The following is a 22,101-nucleotide window of genomic DNA, read 5'->3' on the forward strand; positions in this document are numbered from 1 at the left end:
TTTAGTTCATCTTGGTAAAACAGGATCACTGGATCTTGATTGTAATTAGCTCTCCCCACCATGTCTGTGCTTGATAAATTGCTATATCTTTTCCTCTGTTAGCTGGAAATGGACTTCAGGAGCAAATAACTACGGGCACAGTAAAAAAGTGTTTGACTGGACCTACAGCCAATCTTTCGCGAGGTGAGAAGTTTTTCAGCATTGCAGTCACAAAGTCTAGAATAGTGTGCCCTTCAAAGTCAGAGATACTGCGACCATTTTGTACTCAAATAGCATCCCAAACAAACCTGTTTTTGTTGAAGTACCACTTTATGAACTTTGTAAATGTGCTTTGTCTAAGCACTATTGTGCTGTACAGTTTGTCATGCCCCTAAATTCTATCATCATTAGCAGGTGTTTACAGGGTGTTTTGACTGTAATATGACTGCTACAATTAATGTGATGCCTTACCATCTGACCCACGCTGCTATCTGAATAGGGGCTGATTGTGGGACACAGCCGCCCACACTGGGTGATGTATCGCGCCCCCGGCTGGGTCCGTAACTTGTGAGAAAGTCTGAAGGGAACCGGACTCAAGAAATCCTTCATATCTTTCTGGAGAGATCAAGAGGAGCAAGGAGGCAAGACAAGTTAAGAAAGAGGGGCAAACACATCACCAAGAAGGATTATATCAAAAATGGAGTGTACTAAGTACTCCGAGGAAGTCGAATTCATTTCATGGAGATAATTCAGTACGAAACGATGATTGAAAATAATTATTACCATGCTTTGCACAAAGAATCATACAACAAAATAAAACCCTGCTAAAACATACTTTAAAACTTCCTTATACATATAGAAACTGATATCATTGTGAGATTAATACGTTTATTATAATTAATATCATAGAAAGGACTAGCCTCACATAGCATGCACGCTATTGCCAATTCTTTTTTTTGCCAAAACTATTGACTGTTTGTATGTTGAGATGTTTGTTTGGTAAATAAATTTCATTTCATTTCATAAACGTTTTTAATTTCTATTCACTTAAAAAAAAAAAAGATATGGTGACTTGGCTCTTTCTTGTGTACGAGGGAATTCTGGTCATAAAAGTCATATTTTTATTGCCAGATCTGATTATGTTTAGAGAACAGAATTTACAAATACAATTGCGAACAGAGATAAGTTCGTGCAAGTTTGAAGTGTTTTTTTCTAATAAACATTATCTGCAAAACAAAAATTGTCTTTAATCAACAAACTTTTATCTGTAATCACACGTAAGATATGAGGCAAACTAGAGTAATTTGCATACTTGCTTTTACACTTCATAACTTCTTTTCTTTTTTTCAGGGGGAGTGGGCTATAGTATCCAAACAGTTTATAAAGAATAGTCTTTACGGCACAAATTAAGTTTCCTGAAGAATTATCATCATTTTATGTCACCCACATAGAAACTTCTAAAATTCCTGACATCATCTCATCAAATTTTATACTATGTATTTTGTTTTTGTTTTCAGTTCATTGAAATATTTTGCAGTTTTTCTTTGCATTTGAACTGCTGTTTTGTGATTGAGCATGATGTAGTGTTTCCAGTTAGTTTATAGTTTTGCATGCACCTGACATAATCATTTCACACCTTCATGTGGGCATCAATCTCATAGCAGTTCTGCTGCCCCACTGCCAGCTGAATGTTTCGGGTCAGCTTCGACCCCCATCACCATACCATCTTTCACGAGAGTCATGCGAGTGGGCAGCCCCGACGCAATCTTGAAGTGGTCCACTTTCCAACACATAGTCAAGCCCTGGGAGGAGGGATGGGTGTAGAATAGAGTGATAGAGGGAGGGGGAGGGGGGGGGGGGCAGGGGAGGGTATTGGGAGGAGGGGGGAGGGATGGTATTAGGGGAGAGACAGGAAATTAGAGAGGGGGTGACAGGAAGGGGAGAGACGAAAGAGAATGAGAAGGGGATTAAACGTGCGGGGTATAGGAAGGGGGAGAGAGGGGAGGGGGAATAGGAAGGAGAGAGAAGGGGTGTTGAAAGGGGAAAGAGATGGGTTTAGGAATGGGGAAAGAGTGAAAAAAGAGAGGGGAGGGAAAAGGGGGATGGGATGGGGTGAGGAAAGGAGATAGAGGAAGAGGAAGGTGGATTGGAAATGGACATGATAATATTTTTGATAGAATCTTTGCATGAGTTTTTGAAATACAATTTCACGACTAATGTCAGAGATCCTGTCAAAAGTGATTAAAACTAAGAGGATTTCCTGTTAACAAAGTACATCGTTATTGATTAACATCTGGATTCAGTAAGATGGTCTTGATGGTAGAAGCTGTCAAAAGTGATTAAAACTAAGAGGATTTCCTGTTAACAAAGTACATCGTTATTGATTAACATCTGGATTCAGTAAGATGGTCTTGACGGCAGAAGATAAAATCTCCATAGAATTATTGCATAACATAAATACCCCCGGGGGTGGGGGGCATAAGATGTCATTGTGATACGCAGAAACCACATGCATGCGAAGCGTAAAATCCTTCTCTCACCCATTCAAAAATCTCTGATGATCTAATTGAATTTATTATGCAATATTAGTTTGTTGGCTGATGAATGAACGAGTCGTTTGGTCAGGATACATCATTTTCACGATATTAGGGGATTTGGGGGGGGGGGCCTTCAGATCTCGGTCGTGGATCGCGCGATCTTCGCGAAAATTTGCACTAAGGTAGAGGCCAATGTAATCCACAAGACTGTATAGTTAGATTTTTCAAATTTTAATTTATGTATTTTATATTAATCAATTCATGCAAAAATATTTTTTTGCCTATAAATAAAAAAATAAAGCTCCAAGACTTCTAATTTATGGTAAACATATTCTGTTCAATATCCTCAACAATAATATTGAAGCAAAAATTCGGCTTCATAATTATTTCTTATGTACTTCTTTGTTTCTTTTACTTTTCGTTTTTGTTGTTTTTTTTCATCAAAATTTGTCGCAGAAACTTTTAAAAGCATAATCAGGCTAAAATAAATCATTATCACCCATTGAAAGTAAAAATATTTATTTTTATATGAATTAATTGCAAAAACACAATTTACATCGGATTTGTACACAAAATCATGTTTTTGAGCAATTTTTGGGTCGACGAATTTTTTCAAAGGGGCGTGGCTTCAAAACGGTATGCCTGGGAGCGACAAATTTGGTCTCAAAAGTTGTGCGATACTTGAAAGAAAAAAGTCATAAAATGTCGCGGCGAGAGCAAAATGGCCCCCCTCCCCCGGTGGGAATAGGGTTAAAGTAAGTATTATAAATTAAGTTGTCAAACCTTTCAGCTTATACTAAGGAACATGTTTACTATATAACCGAACTTTGATTAAACTGCAAACACAGAACAATTATCAAAGCGTGAACGAACAGTCTGGGCATGTTTAAGGCATCGGAAAGTCTGATGCGTACCGATTCGGTTTGGCACGGACGCGCCGGTGTACTTGACACAAGCCATGATGTGTAGACAGGAGACGGGTTTGCCATGTTGCATGCAGGCCGTCTTGTTAATGTCGATAAGTGATGGAGTCAGGGTGATGAAGGACTCGATGTCAATCACGGCTTTACTCCTGGCAACGATTCAAACGTTCAACCCAAGGGGAAAAAAAGATCACGTAATTGCAGTGAGACACAAAGAACGATTAAGTTAACACAAGAGCATCTGCGAAGGAGGTTATGACTACTTCTTGTCATTTATGTTTAAAAACAAAACAAAACAGAACAAAACAACAGAATCATTTCCGTCATTAAGCGTTTAAGGTTGATTGGCCTAAACTGCAAAAAGACAATTATTTCATGCTATTCTAATCGTGATTCTTTTCCAAATAAGTCAATACTTTATCTGTCTGTCTATTTATCTATCTATCTATCTATCTATCTATCTATCTATCAATATATCTACTATCTATCAATCTATCTACTATCTATCAATCTATCTATCAACTATCTATCTATCTACTATCTATCTATCTATCTATCTATCTATCTACTATCTATCTATTTATCTACCTCCATCCATCCATCCATCTATCTATCTATCTATCTATTTATCTACCTCCATCTATCTACTATCTATCTATCTATCTATCTATCTATCTATCTATCTATCTATCTATTTATCTACCTCCATCTATCTACTATCTATCTATCTATCTACCTCCATCCATCCATCTATCTATCTCTCTATCTATCTATCTACTATCTACTATCTATCTATCTATCTATGTATTTATCTACCTCTATCTATCTATCTATCTATCTATCTATCTGCATAATAATTCCCGTAAAGTTTTTAGCGTTGTGCAAATGTTGACGTAAACTCACAGATAGAGGGCAGCAGTATCATTTGCATACGCGCCGATCACAATGTCGTTGTAGCCGTTGTTGTCCATGTCGATACCTCCCGAGATCGAACTCCCGAACGACATCAGATTCGGGTTCACACTCGAACCGGTCAACCTCTGTGCATATGAAAATGTTGATATCAACTTATACATCGAACTTCAAATGAGTAGTATGTTTTGATGATTCATTTTGAATTTCAGTTTTTGGTTGTTGTTTTTTAATTCAGATTCAATACCATTCACTTCTTTAACATATGTAACTATGTCAAAATCTAATTCAAGGAATGAATTACAGTACGTCTCAAAGGCTGAATTCTGCCGATTTGCCGAGCAGGGTAACTTGGTTTTACTTCAGATAAAAACATGACATTCAAACAAAACTTTGAATGCAGCAGGGCATTTATTTCACGTATGACCCTTAAATTCTGACTTAAACACATGAAACACACGATGATAAACTTTCGTGAGAAAAAAGTTCAGGAATAAGTTCATCTCACGAGATACAACAGCAGAGATAAAACACTGTGAGATAAAAACTTAAGGTAAATGACCGAAGATGAATTCGTGAAACGTGATGACAGAGAGGAAGGAAACGAGATGAAATTATCAAACACTCAAAAATACGACGGTAACATAGATCGGTCATAGTATGGTAATGAAAGTGGAAAACAAATAGCTGAACGGGAAATGGAATGTCAATACTTTTGAACACACAAAAACCACGTAAAGGCAAATTCCATACTGATATCATGTTGATTTCTATGAACACAGGAAACTTATGGTACATGACCAAAGATAATTTCGTGAAAGTTGAAAACAAATAACTGAACGGGAAATTAAATTTCAATACTTTTGACCAAACAGAAACCACTTAAAGGCGAATTCCATACTAATATCATGTTGATTTCTATGAACACAGAAAACTTATGGTACATGACCAGAGATGATCTCGTTAAATGTGAATGACTAAGAGGAAGGAAATTAGATAAAAATCATCAAACACTTCAAAAAAGTAAAAAACAAAACAGCAACAACAACAACAAAAAGAACGCAGGTCATATTTGGCCATAGTCTGGTCATAAAAGTTTAAAGGAAATAGCTGAGCGGGGTATGAATACTTCTGACTACACAGAGTCCACTTTAGGCAAAGAATATTTTTGTACGGAGATAAAAAAATCTGAAGACTTTTTTTCTCTATAATTTGGTCAACGGAAGTTGGGTGAACTGAAAGACATGCTCCGGGGCTTAAAACATTGAAGTTACGTGTTTATGATTCATGGGATGTGAAAGGAATCCCGATGAAAATTCAAGGGAGACCTTTCACTTACTAAGTACGTCCCACTAAAATTTTATGACAGCGTGATAGGCCTTATCTTATCTGTCTGCTCGGATGACTTCCTTCCGGAAAAAAACTCAAGATCATCGATAAAATGGCGAAATGGCGTGTATCGCCATGGTCCTCACTGTGTGCTCATACAACTAAATCGAACTCCACGAAGTAACTGATCTAACTTTGATTGTCATCTCTGGGTGATTTGATGATTGTTTCTTGGGTGTCAGTCTATTAATCCGTTTTGTGTCTTTTTTTATTTTTTTTTTGGGGGGTTGAGGCTTATTAATTCGTTTTGTGTCTTTTTTTTTTTGGGGGGGGGGGAGGTTGAGGGGTGATGAGCGTCTTTTTTAATTTATTGAGCGGGATAAGCACTATATTTGCAGATATCAAATCGAACGTTTTTTTTTTTTTTTTTCAATCCTAACAAGCGACAATATTTTGTTGACGAAACAACAATCACCAAAAAGGAATAACTAAATTATAGCACAAAACAAAAACTAGCATAAATAAACATATACTATCATTTGGAATCACATGTCATGTCTACTTTCGAATCAATTTTAGTCTATCTGTCTGGGATCTGTTGATATGTCATCGCAATAAAAAAAGAATAATGTTATATGCTTCATATTTGTTTTGTTTTTTAAGACGAAATATTTGTTGCTTTGAAAGTTCTACGTTTTAAAGTTGACATTTAAATCGTTTGAGTCTGCGTGTGCGTGTGTGCGTGTGAGTCGAAATGCTGTGTATTAGAAAATTGATTATTGTGAGCATCTCAAAATGATGCTAAAAATATGAATCACGAATTCATGAAATCACAAAATCACGAATTCAATCAAATTTCAATCTCTATCGAACTACCAAAGTATTCTGCTCACCCCATGCAAACTCCATGGAAATTTGACATCAAATAAAGAAAAGAAGTGGGGGCGCGAACTGTCACTGACAACCACAACCCTACACTCGAGTTTGTTGCATAACACTTTTGACTTGAGAAAACTCGGATAACTTTTTAACATATTTGTGTGTGTGTGTGTGTGTGTGTGTGTGTGTGTGTGTGTGTGTGTGTGTGTGTGTGTGTGTGTGTGTGTGTTAAAGGCAATGGTGGATTCTTACTAACCTGAGTTTTTGGTTCTTACCAGAGTTTTTCTCAGGTAAAAAAGTTTTATGCAAGAGGCATCAGACGAGAATACGCTGGGCCCGGAAAAAAATGAGTCCAAATAGTCAGAATCGAGATTTTAAACGATTCTTTCGCAGGATAATGAGAAGATTACAACTTCTCGAACTGTTAGTCCTTACTCCTAGACATACCTGGCTGTAAGGCTTTTTCAGTCCATACTCCCCGCCCAGGTAGATGTACACGGCACCTCGGTTGTTGTTTTCATACGGGGCTCCGATAGCCACGTCTTCAAAACCGTCCCGATTGATGTCGCCTACCGACTCGATCACCGAACCGAAGCGAGCCCCAATACTGTTGCTTCCCATCAGTTTGAAATCCAGCTTCCGCATAATGGCCTGTTAGTTGGGGGAATTTCATTACAAACCGTTATATTCTAAAACCAAAAGTGTTTGAACTCATTATATTTGTTTGTTTGTTTTTTTCCTATAGGGGAGAACATAGTCAGTCAGTGGGAGGGGCTCTTAACGTTACCTTCCTCTTCTTCACATGAAGCTACACATTCTTGTTGATTCTAAATCCGTATTAACATAGGGGTAAACGTGTCTTTCGCTTTCCTTATTTTATCCACCTTCTTAATTTCTTCTTCTTTTTCTTCTTCTTCTTCTTCTTCTTCTTCTTTGTCTTCTTCTTCGTGTTCCTTACTTCTTCTGGTCCCATCATCATGACAATCACCTTTGTCATCATTCGAACATGATCATCTTCATTATGATTTTCATCATTGCCGTTATCATGTCATCATAATCATAATCATAATCATCATCATCATCATCATCATCACCATTATCATGTCATCCTCCTCCTCCTCCTCCTCCTCATCATCATCATCATCATCATCACAGTATCATTAAAATCATCACCGTTATCATATCATCACTATCCTCCTCATCATTTTATCGTCACCACCATCAAATGCATCAATGTCATTATCATGTCATCATCACCATAATCACCACCACCAATGTCATAACCATCAACATCAACATCCATGTCATTATCATCATCACCGAAATCATGTAATAATCCTCCTCATCATCATCGTTGTCGTCACCAATTATCAATGTCATTATCATGTCATCATGACCATGATCACCATTACTGTAATCATGTCATCATCATCATTACCATCATTACCATCACCATCATATCATCAACTTTCTTTTTTTGTAAGTATCACAGCTCATATCGCAGCCCTCCTACCATCCCGTCGTTGATGAAGATGTAGACACGCCCTTCGTCCTGGTCCTCAGAGTACTGGGGCGCCCCCACCAGGAGATCGGTCAGTCCGTCACGGTTCAGGTCGATACCGAGCACCGCTGCCCCGAAGTACGTATTCATCTAGAAAAGAGAAGCGTCTATCTCTATCAATCATGACCGGATTCTCGCGTATAAACTTAAAGGGGCATTCGAGACATGAATCATGATGCTTTAATTTCACATCACGTAGTACACGAATTGACAGTGAGATGTACAGATTTGTGAAATTGTGTTGTGTTCTTTGACAGGATATACCTATACTCTGAAAAAAGAATACACTGAACAGGATGATAACGGAGGCTCACATATTCCAGTAATGCAGCAATGTGATTCCATTACAATACCAATTGCTTAACAAGTTTACCTGTGTAGAATTTATGCATGTTTTCATCTTTTGTTCTGCTTCCTTAACAAAGAGTAAGATGAATTTGTAGGTAAATAGTTTATCAGCATGGCGATTGGGGCAAATTTTATCGCTATAGAGACAACAATGTTTCATGATTTCTTTCCCATCCATTAGAACTTCAAAATACAAACTAGTTTAAAAAGTTCGACAGTTCCTGAAACTGAGCAACCAATTTAAACCTCTCGATTTTCTTATAAAATACCCAGCGCCATCTCGCCAATCTGTTTTTCCGCATAGATTCTGCCAGGGTATTTTCACAGAAATATTACAATATATACAGTTAGTAACCGGAAGGAAATAACAACTTTATTTTTGGAACATTAGATAGGTTTGTCAATGCTTTAAAGAAGATATGGCAGTGTCATCTAGGAAATGTCAAATTTGACGAATGCTGCTCTCAACACAACCATGATGTCTCCAATTAACTGTACGAGGTCTCTCAAGTTAGCGATTAACTTTTAATTTACGGGTCCGAAAAGTTGACGTCAAAGACTCGTTTCCCCTGAAAATGACTGAATCATTAATACTCTATCAATGCAACTGTGTCTGCATTCACTTTAAACTAGACTTGACACCGATTTCCCAAATCTAATTACTCGTATCAGTTTATACAGCAGGAGGCATAAGGCATGGGATATATTACGATACAGATAAACGGGCCGATGAATTATTTCTAATCTCGCTAATGCGATGTACTCATGAAGGTGAGTGTGCCACACAGGGGGATATTTGTACGCTTGATGGCAAGGTGCGATCTCTTCCTTGCATCGAAACACACACACACACACACACACACACACACATACACTCACACGCGCACACTCACACACACACACACACACACAAACGTATACATATAAACGGAGAAAAAAACAAACAAACAAAGCGAGAGTAACACAGCAAAGACAACGACAACAAAACTCTGGTTACGGTACAAGGCGAAGAGATCGTGACAGGTACAAAGACTCCGTGAAAAGTCTTCTTTTTTCTTTTCACACAGGTTCTCCGAATTCTAGCACTTCTCAAGAAATGGACCCTTGTCAATGGATAATGGTTACATCTTAGGGGGCATGATTGTTACGCTGTTGTTAACATGTTTTTGTTTTGTGTTTTTTCACCGACTTTTTTTTTCTTTTAGATTTGATCCTTTTAAATTTAATCTACTTCATTTCATCTGATATTAGTTTAGTACATTTTATGTTATTTTGGTGGGTCCAAAGGTACTTTGTGATCACTGTTCCAAATATTTCTTTTGATAGAGTTTTGAATGATTCATTGTGAAGATGAAAAGGATTCTGAGTGTGGGACTTTTTTTTTCTTTACTCCAACTACTCCATTGCAAATACACAATGAAATCTTCATTCGAGTTTCATTGTTCTGGCGCAGATGATTTGAATTATTTTTTAAGGGACAAGAAGAAACAATCTATAGCTTGTCAGTTAGGAATCACCATTCGAGTGTCGTCACGTTCTCCCACTCATGGCTGCTTCAAACAGGTAATCAGAATAATCCTCAGACCTTTGGTCTGCTTTGTAGCTTTTGCGACTCATTTGCTAACATTGTATGAACCCAAGTTACAACCATCAGTTGTTCTATATAGGTTGGGCATGGCTGAAGATGTTTTAACACGGCCGCATTCTGTTCTCGGGCCCAGGCCCAGTTTTATCAAAACTTGTAATTGATTATAATTTCACGAAATCAATCCCAAGTCTACAACTCAATCACAACTTCACAATCACTTATAAGTTTCTTCATAAAACTTAAACTCATAGTTGATTAAAAGTGGTAAAACATCATAGTTGATTTCACGATCAATCATAACTCTCGTTTGATAACACGGAGCCATTGTGTAAGATGTAAATACAGTACGCAATGGCATTACATTGCGTGACAGAACTTGAAGCGAAAAATGACGCAAATTATGAAGGAAAAAAAAAAGATGGACGCCTTTCGTGTGATATGATAGCGGAGAGTTTTACCACGTGACTTACCGATTCGCCCTTAATGGATGAGATGAGGGTGAAATCCTGCAGGTTGTAGATATAGACCTGACCCTTCTCGTAGGCCCGAGGCGCACCTGTCACCCCCTCCACGGATGCTCTGGACAAGAAGTGACCGGAACCCACGGCATAGCCTGGACAAGAAGCGAGAAGAACATACAGAGATAGTGATGCAATACATGGTATGCCCGAAGTATGGCATCTCAACATTAATGATAGATTTACACAATGTCTGCGAACAGAGAAAGACGCAAACATAATACGACAAAGATAAGTCAGTCAAACACACACATGCCTATAACTGTACAAAATATATTTTGTTATTGACTATATATATGTTTGGTTTTGTTTTTTTATAGGAATCCCTTTCAGTTACTAGTATGACGACATACCTGCCAAGCAATTTTGCTTGAAATGACGACTCTTCTTGCGAAGACTGTACATTTTTAATCAAAATACAAACGTAATAAATTCTCTCCGGTTGGGTAAAGTTTTAATCAGTTAATCAGCACTGCAATGCATTCTCGGCAAAGATCATTGCAGATGTCTACTAACCCATTAAATCAAAATAGTAATGTTCACGGGTAAATCAAGTTTTGAGCTGCTTTGGAAGTCTAATCATGACTTTCCGATACTGGTTAATACAGGAAAATATACAACAATAGGAATATAATGCGATATTTACAGTATAAAGTGATAGAAAATGGAAATCTGTTTCAAGAACTGGGCTGGTCTTATGCTTGTGAAATCGATCGTCGTTCTCAAGACTGATTAAAGTCAGCAAAGAATCCTCTATACGTCTACGGGCACGAACAAAACAGGGAGTAACAGATAATGAACAATTATAACACAAAAATTACCATTGTCTAAACAGCGATTCCCATAACCATTAAATTAGAGATACGATCTTTTAAAGATGTATACATCTAATGCTTTTTAGCCTCGACTTTGGGACTCTTCATGTACTGACAGATTTTATCGATAACGTTCACGATAATGTATGATTAATGACACTTAATGACAACATAAGCGAATAATCCTAAGAAAACTTATCTAAACAACATTTGACCTACAAGGTGGTAGTGTTTGTTCTCTCATGCATAAATTAACCCTTCTCTCTTGTAAACAGTGATATTAACTATTCAGAAGGAAGAGAGAAAATTGACATAACGATCTAGATCTTTAATGATTCTGCTATTAAAGGAGTTATTCGTCAAAGATATTCCATGGCAACTAAACTCGGCTCTCAACAACTCCCTCACGTAGCAGGAAGCTAAATATTTTTCACTAATGACTTCCTAGAACACGACGAAATGTTTCCGTGACTGGAGCGATTAGTAAACAGATCAAAGGAATCTCTTAATTTCCATGAGTGGGTTGATGAAGTATCGGATACAACGCCCCCATCGCCTTCCCAAAACTCGATACATTTGGTACGTGATATAACAAGCACCTTGAAAACAGTGTGCTTTGAATGAATCTACCATCACGTGTTTGATAATTTGATCAAGAGAGACAGGAATACAGTCATAAAACGGGTTTCTACTTTGTATTTCACCTTGAGGTTTTATCTCCAATATGTTGCCTGCTTGATGTCAGATCGTCATCCAGAATCAATGTTCATAGTGTGATAAATGTACACTAGCTAACGCTACGAAGTACATGTAGCAGTTATCTAATACTCTCGACGTCTTTGAATCTTAAATTAAGTTTAATGTATTCTACTTTATTCGGATTCAAAAGGGATGGTATAGTTTTGGTTGAGATGGGGATTCCGGTTTCACTTTTTTTTTTGGTCAGATAATTAGAATTTAAAAAAAAAATCAAATATTAAAGAGCATATTCTACGAGAAGATAAATGTTGATTAGATGAAAATTCGTTTTGAAATAGCTGAGATATTCAGAAACAAAGTGGTCCTAATAAAAAGTGGGACCAACCTTATATTAGGACCACTTTGTTTTACTTTACTTTGGGATATATCAGCCATTTCAAATTTCTATGAAATAAGCTTCGCATTCCTCTTGGAATTGTATGCTCGTTAATATCTAATCATCTCACAAAAAGTTGAAACCTAAATCTCTATCTCAACCAAAACTATACCATACCTTTAAACAAAATAAACAAACAAACAAACACAAACAAGAATGTTATTGTTCAACTTATTCCATCATATTCCTCTTTGATAGTCTAAGGAGTAAAAGTTGCAGCAGATCGAATAGTATGAGAGTTCAGTGGGCCAGAGGTACAATTATTTCTATGCAGGTTTTGATTATGCGGTGCAACTCGCCACCTGGTGATGGCGTGGACTTTCACTGGGGCTAAACTGCGTGCACAGTTATTAAGGCCTAGTAAAAAAAAAATGTGATACAACAAGAGTTAAGAGTTATGAGTTAAGAGTTATGTCAACAGAGATTTGACTTATGGACAGACTAAAACTGGACGGTTACATACAACGAAGACCAGTCTATCAATCACCTTTTTTTTTCATAATAAAATTGCGAGAATAAACACGTGTTTTGTATGTTACAGTCGTGTGACACAAGAAGCCTCCATTACCGCACCCTGTGAGGAAATTTAGCTGGGAAGTGTGTTCCCGCCGGTGCCGGTTTACGATGTAAACACTGTCTGAAAAGGTGAGCCATTAAATGAAAAACTCAAGTGAAGACACTTACCGACATAACTTTCGTCTTTGTCATCCGGCGGGTACCAGCTGGATACATCTGCGACGTTGGTCTGCGCGTTGATTATAGACACCACGCTTCCTGCAGGGATGTAATATTTTTCATCATCTCACAGAAATTATTAAACCTTTCCTTGCCGGGGACTTTGGACAATGTGTACAATGCTATGGGGTGTTCTGTACCGATTGACACTCTCAGCATGCAAAGGGTTATATACAGACGACAGTAGTAACGTGCTGTGAGCTCTTCAATTTGGTACCTTTACTGCAAATACCGGTGATTCACATATTACTATAAGGTCCACCCAAGTAGTTTCTTCTGATTCTAATCTCTGTCGTCAAACTTTTGTGGTATTTATGGCAAATACATTGGCATCGCACTTGTGTCATTTACGAAATATTACTGGCATCTGCAATGGGACACACCTAGCTACATGTACCTAGCTACAGACCTCTGAGCAGAGTTTGAACGGAAAAGCCAGAGGTTGAATTTTAGTAGTTAGATATCATCATGTAAGCACGGACGGTATTGAAATTCTTTTTGTAGATTTTATAAAAATTCATATCTTCCATATTCATTGTTTTCTCGTGGGTCTGCGGATCATTATTTACAGGTATGAGACCTAACAAATTATCTCCACGTAGGGATAGACCAGGGAGGTGGAGATAGACCAGACCTACCTCTCCAGGCCAGCGACCCGACTGCGCCCAGGATAAGCGTGCGGCTGTCTAGGGAGTAAGTGGCGCTGAAGCCCGCCTGGCACCACCCGTGCCACGCTACGCCTTTCCCCTGGCTGTCCGCCTTGATTTGCACCTCTGTGGAGTTCAACCCAATATATCGGGACGAGTGAGTTCCATGAAGATCGCAAATATACTGACAGTCGCATAGGAAAATATCTAAAACGTCAGCCAATTTCTGTGATAATAGCACGAATCATCGATATGAGAGGAGTTTTTTTTTAATGAAAATAATTCGAATTAAATTTGGAATAAGACACATAATTCATGTAACATTCCTTTAAAAAAATGGTAGAGAAGTTCCGGTAAACTTTGACGTAACACATACAAAATAACATTGCAGAGAGTAAAGAGAATTCTTATAGGCCCCTAAATATCCTCTCGATATCCGGTAAACTGAAAATACATTCTGTGTACACTTTTTATTTTTCAAATAAAGCAATATAACTATACATATTGGGGACGACAAGACCTCGTATCTAAAAAGTGCCAAAAGTTCAGAAGAGCGAAAAAAACATGGCAGCCAAAGCACTGTAACAAATGGGATGGCCTTTCCTATGCAATGCCGTGTTGACTTCATTTTGGGGGTAAGACATCTAGGGTTTGGACAGGACATCACTTGACTGATTATCTGGCAATTAATCCCATTCCAAAAAAAGAAAGAAAGAGGTTTTCACCAAAATTTGAGATACAAGATCTTCAAAGTCATCATTAATGTTCTTCGTCATTTTCATCAAACTCTGAAAAAGGAAAAATACACGATGCACTCACTTAAAGGCATTCAAATGTAAAATTCATGCACAACAGTTTATCTTCAAACAAAATCATTAGTATATCTTCGCATAATGCGCTTGCATCACTCTCTTAGAATAGTTGTAGAATGGAAGTTAGAATAGATCAAAGGCAAATACACATGGATAATGTCTATTGAAAGAGTATACCTCAGTTAGCAACAGTATAACGCATATGATGTCCACATTTAATCACCATAGTATCACAGAATCACCTGAACGTTTTTCGGGAAACCAGAACGATAATAACCACACTGATTATTCATTTCAAGAGAACATTCAAAAATTAAAAAGAACCTGAATTCAAATAATCAAAAGCGAGAGATTTATCAAATAAATGATGGCCCTACCTTTTCTTTTTTTTTAACGGAGATAAAACGTGAGAATAATAGTGACATCTTTTACGCATTACCATTTCAATACTAATCATGTTTAGGTTAGTTAGGTGCAGCGTGTCCATTTAAATCACTTTAAAAAGGGAATAAAAGGAATAAGATCTCGCTTTCTTATGGATTCCGCAAAGTGGAAATGCTTATAGTATTTTCCTTGGTCTTTCTTCTAAAACTTATTAGCTAGGGTGCCCTTACGAGTTACACACACTGGCGACAAATCCATTCGAGGTGCGAAGCATTACAGCCATGCTCAGTAATAAACTGCGATATTTTTTTTCCCCGATGGTCTTCCCGATGTCAACACACCGTTTCAAAATGAACCGCGCACATTGATGTCCAAGTGACCCACAGATTTGGTATAAAAAAAAAAAAATATGTTCTCATCTCAAATCCTTTGTATCCATGCAAATACGATCTCTTTCCACACTTATTTACAAAGAAAAACACTGTGGTCAAAGCGCAATCACAGTTGTGTGCACTTTATCACACTTTGTAATTACTGAATGGAATAAACACTCACGGGGAGGCGAAACTCATTATCTACTCTTTACACATCAAATCTTGTAAATATTACACAGTCGTAATGCACAGACCTGTACCTTGTGTAGTGAGAAAGGTATTACTTCCTCTCTTTTCTTTTTCGCTATACCTCTCTTCACTCTCTTACACGCATTCTGTTTTTCTCCCTCTCTCTTACTTTCTTTCTAACTTTCCGTTTCTTTGCTCATAATATCTGCAGTAGACAAGATTTAAAAAGAGAATCTTTAAATGACTACAGATATAACATTCGTCACGATTGACGCTTGCGAAAGAAGGATACACATAACGCGAAAGTCTATAATATCATCTAAAATGCATCTGCGCTTGAACTGAGTTATAAATTTGTGCCGCTATATAGTTTGCATCGCATTGCAAAACCTCACGCAAAACTTAACATGCGGAGCTCATTCCAAAGATTAAGTTCTGATACGTATAGGCGAATCGGGACGTTTATCTAATCAACGATAATTACGTATACTGTTTATGGTAAATGCACACTACTTCACATCGGATTTGCTGAAAAAAGCTTTACAACAAACTGTTACTGCCATTAAAGAAATTAACTTAACAAAATCTGACCACACCAAATATTTGCGAGTATTTGTGAGTATACGCCTACACAATGTGCACAAATAGACTACAACATTTTACTAGGGTTTACAAGGAAGTGATTACAACAAAGCGAGGATGATTGACCGGAAACTACAACTAAATTTCCAACACACACTCACGTGTCAAACAGGGCGTGGTCCGGTTAACGCTCTGAAAATTCAGGTTGGCGTCCACCTCGTAACACGCGCCATTGGGGAAGATAACGCGGTATTGCGTCTGCACGTAGAACTGGTTGGACCACATGTGGCCGCAGGTCTGTCGCGACAAGGAATATGAAGGAGCGAATGTGTATTTTGGTGATGATCACATGGTTTTGTTTTTTGTGTGTATGAGAGTGCGTTTGTGTTTTGTGTGAGCTTGCTTTATCCTTTTGCAGCTACAATGGCGACACAACATCATTTTATAGATCTACACCCTGAAACCTCTGTTGTAAAAGCAGCGTCTTTTTATATATATATATTAGAGAGAGTGCAACTTAGCCACCAGCCCACCACATCCGCTCATTTATTTACACTACGCGACACTACGTGAACTTTAACTTTTTCCTTCACTCTGACGGTTGCGTGAATTATTTTGGTTCTGCAATAATGTGCTTTTTTGTATTTTTTTAGCATGCAGTAACAGTGGCTCCTGTCACTTAAATAACCCACACCAAATATCAGTTCCAACAATTGTTTATACACCATGGTCTTCTTCAGACGCTATATACGAACGCGAATGAGTACTCAAAGAAATAGGCAGTAACCGCCATTTTCAAAATACAGACCAACAATAATGGGTATAGTATTTGAGGCTAAGATTTTTACAACTTGCGGAGCACTGTTGGTGCCTATAAGTCATTCAGCATTGTTCGAATTAGAACCCATCACAAAAAGACATTCCATATAGTAAGCTGAAAGTTTTGCGAAAGAGGGGCTTTGGCATTTGAAAGTGGTTGTATTTGAATTACGAAGCTTTATTGCATTCAAGGAGGATAAGAAGGTCGTGAATGTGAAAGTAAGGCTGCGAATTAGAAAGAAAAAACACCATCACACCGACAGTGATAAGGTAAATACTGTCATATTCTTGTTAGAAAGAAAATGGAGAGTGACCGTTTCACAAAAAAGAGAGTCGCACTTTCGCAACTTCGGTGAGAATTAGTAGTGACAGGAGCTGTATAAACATTTAGCAACGACTTAATGGAGTAACTTCCTTCACAACTAAAAAAAGAACCTACCAAATTTTCATAAGAATATTAATATAATAGGAAAAAAGTCAGTAACTAATATTTATGAACGTGTGTGTCTACGTGTATGTGGCATGTGTGTGTGTGTGATATGTATATCATGGTGGAGCATTATTTGCAAAATGTTGTGTAATAAATATGACGCTCCGGCTAGTCGACATACTGGAAATTGGATTTAGTTGCTAGTGAAAGTAACCCTAAGCTCATTCGCAAGGCATCATGGGACTTTAAAACGGTAGTAAGCTTCTTGTACGGGCCATGTTTGGCGCTAAGAATTATTGCATCACCAGATGATTGCCAAAATGTTATGTGCGTGACTGAGAAATGGTACTAGTTAATGATTCTCGTCCCAAACTGATATGATTGCCGAAACATGATATGACAGCCGATAGGTGATGGGCGTAATGGTCACTTGAAGATGAGAAAAGACTCATGAAGCGTTTGAAGTTTAATTCTCTTGCTGCTTAGGTGGGGGGGGGGGGGGGAGGGGGTTCAGATTTGACACAGGCTAGACTAATGCCTATTTCAGTGTATTGATGGTAATCTTTGGAGGGGAAAACGAATCCCTAATGAGAGCTACGATCATGATATGTGAACCTTGATCAAGAATTCTACATGACAACTGTATGAATGAATTATGTAGCACATGGCATGTTGTCACAGACGGGGGAAGAGCATGGTATGACAGCCATGTATGGCGATGGTGGCGATAAAATAATAAAAGAAAAGGACATGGTAAAAGGTATGACCACAAAATGCGCAAGATAGTGGTAATAAAAACAATGATAATAACGATGTTGGTATCAAAATCGGTCATAAACAATTCACCTACTACGCGATTCACGATAAGGTATCGCGCTAATAAACACCAATCCAACGTGATAAAGATCTCTGGATATAATGAATATACATGATACGAGTGTCGTGGGACCTGTCTATCCAACACCACAGTAATTTCAATTTGCTGTTGGGTCTAATATGATACTCGACGTATAGATCTATAGGACTATATAAAAAACCAACACATATTGGTTGCACACTTTGACTTTTTAATTACTGCAACAAACAAAACCAAACACTATAGGCATCGAACATGCTGGTTCATGCTGCATGGTCATCCTTGATAGACAATATTGGATGCGCGACTTGGATAAATATTTCAAAACAGGGCATGTTAATGTGCAGAAAAGACAGGGGTGGTCACAGAAGTATTTTTGTATAAAGGAAAACACAAATCATAACATCAGGATGGTAAAAGGAAAATATCAGCCAACAGAGTGGGGTTAATAAGTCACAGATATATATATCTATATATATTCATGGAGGAAAGGAAGCTAAATAGAAAAAAAAAGAAAACAAACGATTTCTACCACCACCCCACCGTCACCAACTGCAAGAAGCAAGCATCGTGCAATGACGTCATAATGGTTCCTTTGTACAGGAAGGGCGAAGGGTTCCGGGGGCCTTGAAAATATCATTTAGTGTACCTGTGCATAAATCCTGACAATGTAAAAAAGGTCATGATGTCAGAGTTTTCTTATCTGTTATGTTATATCACTACATAAAAAAAACTGTTGGTAAATTTGGGTATGGTATGTTTATTTTACAAATGGGTATTTTTGTGGTTGTCCATTATTACGTAGGCGCTGACTCGGTGTAGGATTGTCGATACAAAAGCAAAGATTGTAACTGTAAATCAATCTCTCAGATTACATGTTGTTGAAATACGTACCATTTCAAATCTATATAATTATTCTGTTTTTGTTGCAATGGCTAAGGGCAGAATTCTTGTAAATGTAATTGACGTGAGAGACAAAATATCCCCCAAACTGCCAAAAATACACCAAATTTACAACCAGCAATGAAATTTAGCCTGAAGGAAATCGTAGTGACTGTGGCAGATTCCTAGCCCTAACTTCCGATGTTCATTGCAATATTCTTCCTCACTTGTTTGTTTGTTTGTTTTTCACTCTATTCTGGCGGGAAATGAGAAAAGCGCCTTCTTCTCTATCTCCTGTCAGCTACAGCACATACACGCCCTAAAAGAGTCTATTGTGTTTTCGGCTCTTCAACAAAACACGAAGAAAGAAAGAAAGACAAACACAAATCAGTGATTCGCAAATTTCCAGGAGTATTCGAAAAACCTACACAGTGGATTGAGACAAGACAAGTGTGTCACTTTCTGATATCTTGACTTTTTTTAATAAACTGAGCCACTTACACTGACTGCAGTTGCCATGGTAACACGGTAATTTTGCTTTCAATCTGAAGATCGAGGGTCTTAGGCCTGTTACGGTATTCGGGCATGTGTATACTTTAGTTCAACATTATAACAACAATTATCACTATTTTCACTATCATGCGTTGCCATGAGCTTGAAACACGATCGTGATGACTGCATCTAGTGTGTCTATTATGTTCCAAATGTCGAAACGTGTCTGTTTGTTCATGCTATTTCATCCCACAAGGGAGAGCACAAAAGGAACAAGACGGGTAGGCAGGACCACTGTAACTGATATTATGGGCAATTCCAGCGTTACTTCCAGTTTTTTTACTTTGTGGGCTTATTTCAACAAACTCAGCATAATCATTCTTAATCCATTCATGGTTTGTTCTAACCCAGTCATCCTGAAATGTCAACAGTCCAAGTTTTGATCAGTTACTATAAATCATTTGGTAGATATTACACAAAATGCTTGCCGTTACGGACAATACATTTTTTGGACACGATTATTTACCTCCGTGTGGATATGTTGAGAAATTTTTCTTCTGAAATGAATGCTCAGGTCCTGTTTAAGTTGTAGATTGATAATTGTTTATGACACATTCAGCATTTACTCTACAAGTTCACAAGTGTAGCGTTACGGACATAACAACTTTGTCCACTTTTTTAAGTCCCAATATTCATACTTTAAAAGGTGTGTACAGTTCACATCTCAGACAAGGCTAATATTAGTGTTTTTTTGGTTCATTGCTAACCATGAAACCATTTGAAACAAATGCTGAAGTGTTTCTGAATATGGAAGAATGAGAGTCAAAGATCGGGTGTTTTTAAAAAAATTATCGAAAATTTTGCCCAAAATGAGTTTTTTGAAGAAAAGAATGCCTAATTACACTTTAATTGTATCAAAATACCACTCAAATGAAAGAATTAGACAAGTTCTAGCATTTGATACTAAATTTGTCCCTGTAGCTCATATATATTTTTTTATTATTGCAGGTTTATGATTTTTAGGAAAGGTAACATTTTTCGCGGAATTGCTCAACTACTTAATCAAGCAAACATTAAAATCGATTACTAAGTACTGTACTTCATTGGGAAGTCGTACAACTTTGGTCAAACTAATATTCTACGAATATTTTTACTTCACAGATCTCACACAATTTTCAGGCAAGTAGTACACCCATGAAGCCCATGAGTATTAACTCATCGATCTAAACTTGGAGGTGCCTACATCATTTTCTGGGATACAAAGTAAGCTTATGTATTAGCAACATATTGGGCAATTTGGAATATTTTCACAGTTTTAGATGATCAACTCCTAATAATGTAATGTGGTTGCTGAGGATGCACGTATATGCACGTATACGTGCATGTCTGAGCGAGCTACCACGGGAACGACAACGGCCAGTACGCTGTAAGTTATCTCCAAAGGACTTGACTATGAAGATAAAAAAAAAACCATAGAAAAACTGCTGCTTGTAGCGTTCTCGATTAATGAACATCAAGATTGTATACGTCCGTGGTATTCTGAGCGACAGTTGGTGTGCGTGGAAAGTCAATAGCGTTGACATATGAATTAGCTTTGTTGTTGATCGTAAACATGAACTCCACGTATTCATCGGTAATCACAGAACCTCTCTAATGTGTCTTCCTATGTAGTAGCAGAAATTTCTAAGTGTTTGACTTTTTGCACACAGTCATCTCTCGATGACGCACAACAACAAAATCCGCAGAAATTCATCTCAGCAGGCTACGAAGACAATACACAGCGACAGTAGGATTTTAGGACGTTTCACATGCACCTTCATATATCACGAACGTGGCGTATGCCCCTTTTGCTCACGTGTTCCCAGATAATCAACGTGTACCATTGTGAACAAGAACGTACAAGTACGCACGGACGCTGACCTCCGGTCCGTGGACGGGTGGGGTAAGAGCACCAGATGTTCATATCTACCTATGAAAGCACACGCGGTATAATTTGACTTCACAGACGAGTACTGAGTACTCTATTCGCGTACTCGTTAAAATCGTCCTGATATTAATCCATAGCTAATATGAAGCGCAGCATCATACGTAACAGGGAATCAAAATAAGATGCTGAGCGCGATGCAACTTCTGATAACTTTATATCACTTTCACAACTTTCATACTGAATCACGCACATTACATACACACTGTGTGTAGAACAATTGATTCATCGTTAGAGTAGGGCATACAAACCACTTGCCCCCAAAATGAGATGTATTTTACTGATTCAGCGTCAACAACTGCCAAAATGATGAGAATCATATTGCTCTGTCCACATCTCCACTTAGTAGTTCCCAGTTCCTGTCTTATGTCATTAAATGACATTACCTGCT

At 37.8% G+C, this 22,101-nt stretch overlaps 1 protein-coding gene across 1 annotated transcript in view; it reads right to left on the reverse strand.

Moving 5' to 3' along the window:
- LOC139733283 (integrin alpha-9-like) overlaps window positions 1–22,101 on the reverse strand; it is an 85,100-nt gene that overhangs the window by 18,549 nt on the left and 44,450 nt on the right. Inside the window, 11 exon segments of the mRNA XM_071644117.1 lie at window positions 451–594; window positions 1,616–1,690; window positions 1,692–1,759; window positions 3,410–3,588; window positions 4,343–4,479; window positions 7,007–7,210; window positions 8,073–8,210; window positions 10,527–10,669; window positions 13,209–13,298; window positions 13,898–14,032; window positions 16,409–16,544. Of these exon segments, the coding sequence (XP_071500218.1) occupies window positions 451–594; window positions 1,616–1,690; window positions 1,692–1,759; window positions 3,410–3,588; window positions 4,343–4,479; window positions 7,007–7,210; window positions 8,073–8,210; window positions 10,527–10,669; window positions 13,209–13,298; window positions 13,898–14,032; window positions 16,409–16,544 (1,449 nt within the window).

Source organism: Diadema antillarum, unplaced genomic scaffold (genome assembly GCF_040938485.1).
Source record: "Diadema antillarum isolate AM-2024a unplaced genomic scaffold, OU_Dant_1.0 seq00000467_RagTag, whole genome shotgun sequence".
Taxonomy (NCBI): Eukaryota; Metazoa; Echinodermata; class Echinoidea; order Diadematoida; family Diadematidae; genus Diadema; species Diadema antillarum.